The 6,243-nt window shown below is 52.6% G+C and overlaps 1 protein-coding gene across 1 annotated transcript in view; it reads right to left on the reverse strand.

The window, feature by feature from the left end:
- Positions 1 to 433: 433 nt before the first annotated feature.
- PRRG3 (proline rich and Gla domain 3) overlaps positions 434 to 6,243 on the reverse strand; it is a 6,108-nt gene continuing 298 nt past the window's right edge. The window contains exons 2-4 of the mRNA XM_008053567.1: positions 3,516 to 3,555; positions 1,786 to 1,946; positions 434 to 1,408 (exon numbers count right to left, since the gene is read on the reverse strand). Coding sequence (XP_008051758.1) covers positions 881 to 1,408; positions 1,786 to 1,946; positions 3,516 to 3,522 — 696 coding nt within the window. The 5' untranslated portion in view covers positions 3,523 to 3,555 and the 3' untranslated portion in view covers positions 434 to 880. The remainder of the gene's footprint in view (positions 1,409 to 1,785; positions 1,947 to 3,515; positions 3,556 to 6,243) is intronic.

A 6,243-nucleotide genomic window follows, 5' to 3' on the forward strand; every position in this document is an offset into this window, starting at 1 on the left:
CTCTCTACCCCAGCCTACGCCCCAATCACTTGAAGGCCATGGGCTCCGCAGGCTGGGATAGGAGCATCTGTCTTCTCCATGCCAGAGTGCCCAGGGCTGAGTGGGCTCATGCCAGTGGGTGGTAGTTTGAGCACGACTGGTATACACGTCTGCAAGGCCAAGGTCTGGATGGCAGAGAGCACATGGGCCCCTTGGTTAATCTGGAGGAGGAAGCTCTCCCACCCAGTCCCTTGGCCCCCATTCTTCATACACCCCCGTCCTCATTCTAGGAGTAGGGGTGGTGTTGGGGGAGGCAAGTGGTCTTGGATCTGTGCGATGGATTTCCCTCACTTTCCTGTGAATGGCCCAGGTGCTATGGATTTGTTCTATGGTGTTGATTTCTTTGTCATTACCTTTGTTGTTTTGTTTGTTGCTCAGTCTGTCTCTGCTCTCAGAGTATAAGGGGTGCTGAGGAGCTGGCTTCCCTCCCTGACCTCTGGGCCCAGGGCTCCAGGCACGGTCAGGCCGCTAGCCAGCGTCACAACCCTGGTGTCGGGCCCGCGGACATTCTGTCCACAGTCCACTCAACGGGGGGGGTTCCTTTGGCATAAGAGAAGCCAGTCCCTGATGGGAGGACAGGATGGTGGGGGGATGGGAGGCATTTGGAAGAGCTAGGAGCTCTGGCCTGTGACTCTTTCTGGGGACTTCGACTCATGCATGCTCCCTACTCCCACCCTCCCCACCTGTCTCTGACAACTGACTTCCTAAACTCCACGGTTAGGGAATTATTTGGCAACAAGGAGGCTAAGGCTGTTTTGTGGTGGCACAGTCTTTAAAAAGTTAAAAAGAAAAGAGGAGGCCTCCAAAAGAGGCGTTCACCTGGGATGGGACCCACGTTCCACTACTTGTCAGCGCCAAGGTTGGCGGCCACTATCTCCTCATACTTTGGGGGTGGGTCACTGTAAGAGACACTGGCCTCCTCACTGCTGCTCTCCTGGGGTGCGGTCACTTCCTCATAGGAGGGGGGAGGGGTGGCGCTGGACAGTCTGGAGAGAGACAGCTCAGGGAGGTAGAGGGTACTCTCCAGTCGGACCGTGGTTCTGCCCCCCCGATTGGGCCCCAGCACCACCTGGGGGTTGCTCCCTGCCTCCCGGTGCCCAGAGGACTCCCCTTGGCTATGCACAGTGCCCCGGTACACCATGACACGGGGGAGGCTGTGCCCGGCGCGACTGGCTAGGTACCGGTTCTGAGCATAGGAGGGATGGTGACGCGTCGCTTTCTGCAGCTGGCACCTCCAGATAATGAACAAGGCGATGACAATCAGTAACGCCACCCCCAGAAGGGGCACAACCACGTACATGGCGTCTGAGCTCTGCGAGGGGTCTCGGACCGAGTAGACCGCATTCGGGTACCCCTTCCAGAACTCCATCTGCAAAAGAAGGGACACTTACCGGAAGCTCGTGCTCCAGCCGGACCCCAAAGGCCATCAGCTAGTCTGATGCTATGTCGGGCAGGGCCTTCACCTGCTTTGCACCCTTCCCCATCCAACCGGCCTCAGAGAGCTATCAGAGAGGCTGTGGAATGCACTGTGGACAGAGGTCAAGGCTCCCAAGTGAGGAGGTCCCCACGAGGCAGGCAAAGGACAGTGTGGACGTTTTATCTGTTTCTCTAGGGCCCAAGTGGTCATGCCTCAAGCTGAGTGGCTTTCGCTTTTTTTGCTTCGAATTCCTCAGAGATGCCAAAGCCTGCTCTTGTTATTCTCGAGGCTCTTTCTCCTCCCAGAACCCAGCCCATGGTGGTACATGCCGTTTTCTCTTTGTTCTCAAACACCTCCTTGACCTCCTCGTAGCTGCAGATCTCTTCCATGCACTCTCGTTCAATAGTGCCCTGCCGCAGCTCCTCCAGGAACTCGTTGGCGCGAGGGAACCGTTTCAGGACCGAATGGGCATTCTTGGCCTCCAGAAACACTGAGGAGAGAGCCACACTGAGGCCTAGAATGGGGAAGTGACCGTGGGCTCTTTCAAGTCAGGTTCAGCCCAGGGACTGAAGCTCAATTATGGAGCGAAATAAGACCAGGCCAGCAGGCAAGCCACCAGGCTTCCGACCAAAGGCCGTTGCGAAAAGGAGGGAAGGGTTGACTTTCTGTGACGCCATGATATTCCTGTCTAGAATACCACGGCCCCAGTAAGGCTCAAGCCCCTGGTTCTAAGGAGGAAAATGGGAACCACTAAGACGGGAGTGCATTTTGCACAGGGATGAGAAAGCATAAAAGAGTTTTAGGTATGCAGACTTCAGTGAATATATCCCCAGTATCTTCTGAATCACTTTGAAAAGAGAATGTTGGACCCCTTGTCGTGAGAATGTACTCCTCTCTGAGGTTGATGCTGGTGGAACAAATACCAGATAATCCCATAAGACTGTACCAGAGTGGCATCCCTCCACCTGAATCGGCCACCTGAGCTAACTACTGGACCACTTGGCATCAATAGGCCTGCTCAAGACAGCCGAGCATGAAGCCAGGCTGGGCTAGATCCAGCGACTAGACACATATGAGCGGAAATCCCTCCCACAAAACTGTCTTTACGTGGAAGCCACATACAAGGGGGACTCCAGAAAAACTGGAATTGTATTTTGGAGGGTGGGTTCCTTGTAGTATAGGTTTCCCCTGCAAGCATCAAGCCAAATGCAGCCTCTCACAATAATGCTACGTGTGGCTTCCACTTAAAGACGGTTTTGCAGGAGGTGAATTGTTTTTTAAAGATTCATTCAATGCGCTTCCCATTTTTTGACGGGTGATCTACGAGCACAGCTACCCACATTGCGCAGAGTGTTCAGCAGTTTTTGATCAAAAATGACATGACCTCTGCACCCCACCACCTCTATTTACCCAATCTCACCCTGAGCGACTTTTTTTTTGTTTCTCCAGATGAAAACAATTCTCAAATGGAAACGTTTTGCTGATGTGGAAGAGATGAAACAAAAACCAGCAGAAGCACTAAATGGCATCAAAATTGATGAGCTCAAAAACTGTTTTGGGCAGTGGAATAAGCAACTTGACAGGTGAATTACATCAAACGGAGAGTACTTTGAAGATGACTTAAGTGTACTCACTCCAGAGAGGCCCAGCTACATGAGTCTGAACTGAGACTTTGAAGGATGAAAGAGGTGACATTCACTCCTGGAATTCACCTAGACTTGGGACTTTCTAGTTTTCATGTCAAACAACTCGCCCTCGTGCCTAGGCCGGTAGGTCTATGCCAACAGGCAGGCAGGCACCGGTCCCCAGGCTCCATGGCCTATCACGTTAGTGTCTCTCAGAGAGGCTTGGGTGGGTGCACATCGACAAGGGAGTATACCCTCCAGAAGGGAGCCAAAGAGTTGAATGGGGAGAGCTGCCACTTGGCCAACTGGACAGTGACTACAGGACCACCCCAAGGACAAGAAAACCGGGAGGGACTAGAAGATGGACATGTACCTTTCCCATGAGCCCCTAGGCCTGGTCCTCTACCACTTTGCCTGGACCTGGAAAAACTCACCTGCCATGATGCTTCCTCAGCTTCAGATCCTCACTTGTCTCTGAAAGAGAAAAGCAAAGTTGCAGTGTAATGACACCTAGAAATCTACAGGGGACCCTCTTGGCTCTAGGATGTAACATCCTCTTCCCCCACTGGCCCGGTTCAAAGGTCAAAGCAGCACCCTGTGGGGTACACCACCCACGGAGCAGCCACTCAGCTCCTTGCAAGCTTCTCAGAGCCCCCCAGATCCAGCAGAGCCCAAAGCAAACCTTTCAATTATTTTCCCAAAGAACATATTCTGAGCTTCTAGAAGACCTAAGGCTTGACCTTTTTCTTCAAACAAGGAAAACTCCTATAGGCTGAGACCCCCTCCTGTCTTGCTCCCTTCAGTGAATCTCTGCACTTTCCAGTCGGAGAGGACCTCAGAGGCAGATGAGGAAACAAAGCCCAGAGAGACAGGACCCAGTAAGGCAGACCGGCAGTGACTGAAGCTGGAACCGAATTCACAACTCATTTTGATCACTATAGCGAGTCCCAGATACCTCTCAGGCTAATCACGTTTCCTGAAAACAAAGCTTAACCCAGCAGCAATCATCTCACAAGTCACAGCCCAACTGGGACTGCCCCACCCTTCAGTGGACACATATTCCGCAGGGTCAGATCCTCTGTGCACAACAGTGCCACATTGTTATGGTCCCCGGGCACACCCACGAGGCCCAAACCTGGATGATCTGCTGTGTTCACCTTCAACAGACAGGGAGGCAAGATACCCGGAATCTTCTGGAACCAGGGATCTCTTCTCTCTTCGCATTAAAGACCACTGCAGCAGAGTACTAACACATGGATTTAGATGCCAACTAGAAGAATCGCCTCTAATTTGAGCTATTGTCCAAAAGCTTTTCTCCTGCTAAGGAGCTATCCAGCCAGCCGGTAAACCATGGGCACTGCACGCCGCTCCCGCACTCGTCCCCAGTAGCACACGCCCACTCACACATGCATTCCAGAGCACTGGCCAAGCTGTCCACATCTGGGAGCAATCACCTCACTGCTCCCCTCCCCAAGCAGAAGCTCTGGTTTTATGACTAACTGGACGCAAGGCACGTGAACTGTGTAATCCACTGTGCTCCCCTTTTTGCCTAGGCTGCCAGGAAGTTCAGTGCTCCCCTTGCCAGTCAAACACAGGCGCCCTGGAAGCCCAACTGGTGTATAGTTTTCTATGTACGTTTTCAGCGTGCATTTATACTATATCTTCTAATCCTTTGGCAAACGTGTAGGGCATAAATCATAAATCTAAAACTAAAGAACAAACAGCAAATCCCACATCCATCTGTGGAAACGCCATGTCAAGTGGATTTCTCTTTTGAACCCTGAGCCAATCCCACCCGAAACCAACATGTGGATGTGTCAGCAGATGGGTCTGCATGATGAGAAAGTTGGCCCTCTGTGTTTATCAGAGCAGAGATGGAGTATTAGCTCCAAATTCTGCTTCTGTCATGGATGACTGAGGCTGAGGTGGTAGATCTAGTAGACACCTAGAATGTAGGTTTTGTTTTGGTTTGGTTTGGTTTTCTGAGTGAAGAAAATGGAGCTGTTGTCTCTGGATTTGAAAATAATGCGTAAAGCCTTCGCTGGTCAGGGAAGAGAGAAAAATACGTTTTGTTGCTTATCAAAGAGAGCGGCTGTGATTTTTTAAAAAAATTTTATGTAGAAAAATTACATAATAGCTGCCATATACACGTCTTTTATCCCGCATATACCTAGGTGTGCGCACCCCCACACCTATCATAGACCAGAATGCATGTCACCCTGCTACACCTGCTAAAGCCATTAGTTCATTTTTAAGCGTCAAACGAGCCAGGAACTCCCCAAAACAGCTCTTGGAATGGCCCACTCCAACAGCAATTCTGTAGCCACCATCACTGCTGCTGCCTGCCATGAGGCCTCCACCCCTCCCTCCCCAAAATGTAGCGCCTGCTTCTTCCCCTATAAATACACCATCGATAGGCAGTTACTATGGCAACAGTGAGGAAGCAGGCATGAGGGCTCCACGACAGAGAATGATGCTGCACTCACGCATGTATATGTCTGTCCCTCCTGCCCCTGGTGGATACTGTAAAGCCGACTGGAGGCGGAAGGAATTTTTAACCCACTCCCCACAGGCACACAGCTGAATCCTGACAGCCTGGAAAGGAAGGAAGGCAGGGAACTGGCCACCACAAAGACCTTCCTTAACCCCACCCCAGGCAGAAGCTTCCAAGTCACAGCACTCTGGGACACTGCTCCCAAAGTCCCTAGCATGAAGATCGATGGCCACCAGAGCACCTGGTGTCCCAAGACGTGGCCTCCAAACCACTTCTCCAAACCCTGGCCCCGTTTTATTTCCATCACTCAACTGATCTCCAGGAAAGGGTTCCGGGATTTCCAAATCTCATGACTCATCGACCCACTCAGTGACACCACGGCTCCCAAATTATGCTCCAACTCCAGCTCTGGCCCCCCCCGCCGCCCCCTTCCGCTCAGGCCAGCCTTGAAAGTGCCTGTCATCGCCCACCTTCGCCCGCCACCAGCGCCCTGGCCCAGCATGACTCTCCTGGGGCTGCACAGAACGCCCAACGCCTTGGCCCGCCGGGCCTCCAGATCGCCCTCCCCAACAGTGCCCCGCTCCCAGCTCAGCGGCCCTGGACACCAAACCGTGCCCTCGGGGCTGGGGCGCCCAACCCGAATGACCTCACCGTTCTCCGGGCCCAGG

This window comes from Carlito syrichta, unplaced genomic scaffold, assembly GCF_000164805.1.
Source record: "Carlito syrichta isolate Samal-C Ts95f unplaced genomic scaffold, Tarsius_syrichta-2.0.1 Scaffold288293, whole genome shotgun sequence".
NCBI lineage: Eukaryota > Metazoa > Chordata > Mammalia > Primates > Tarsiidae > Carlito > Carlito syrichta.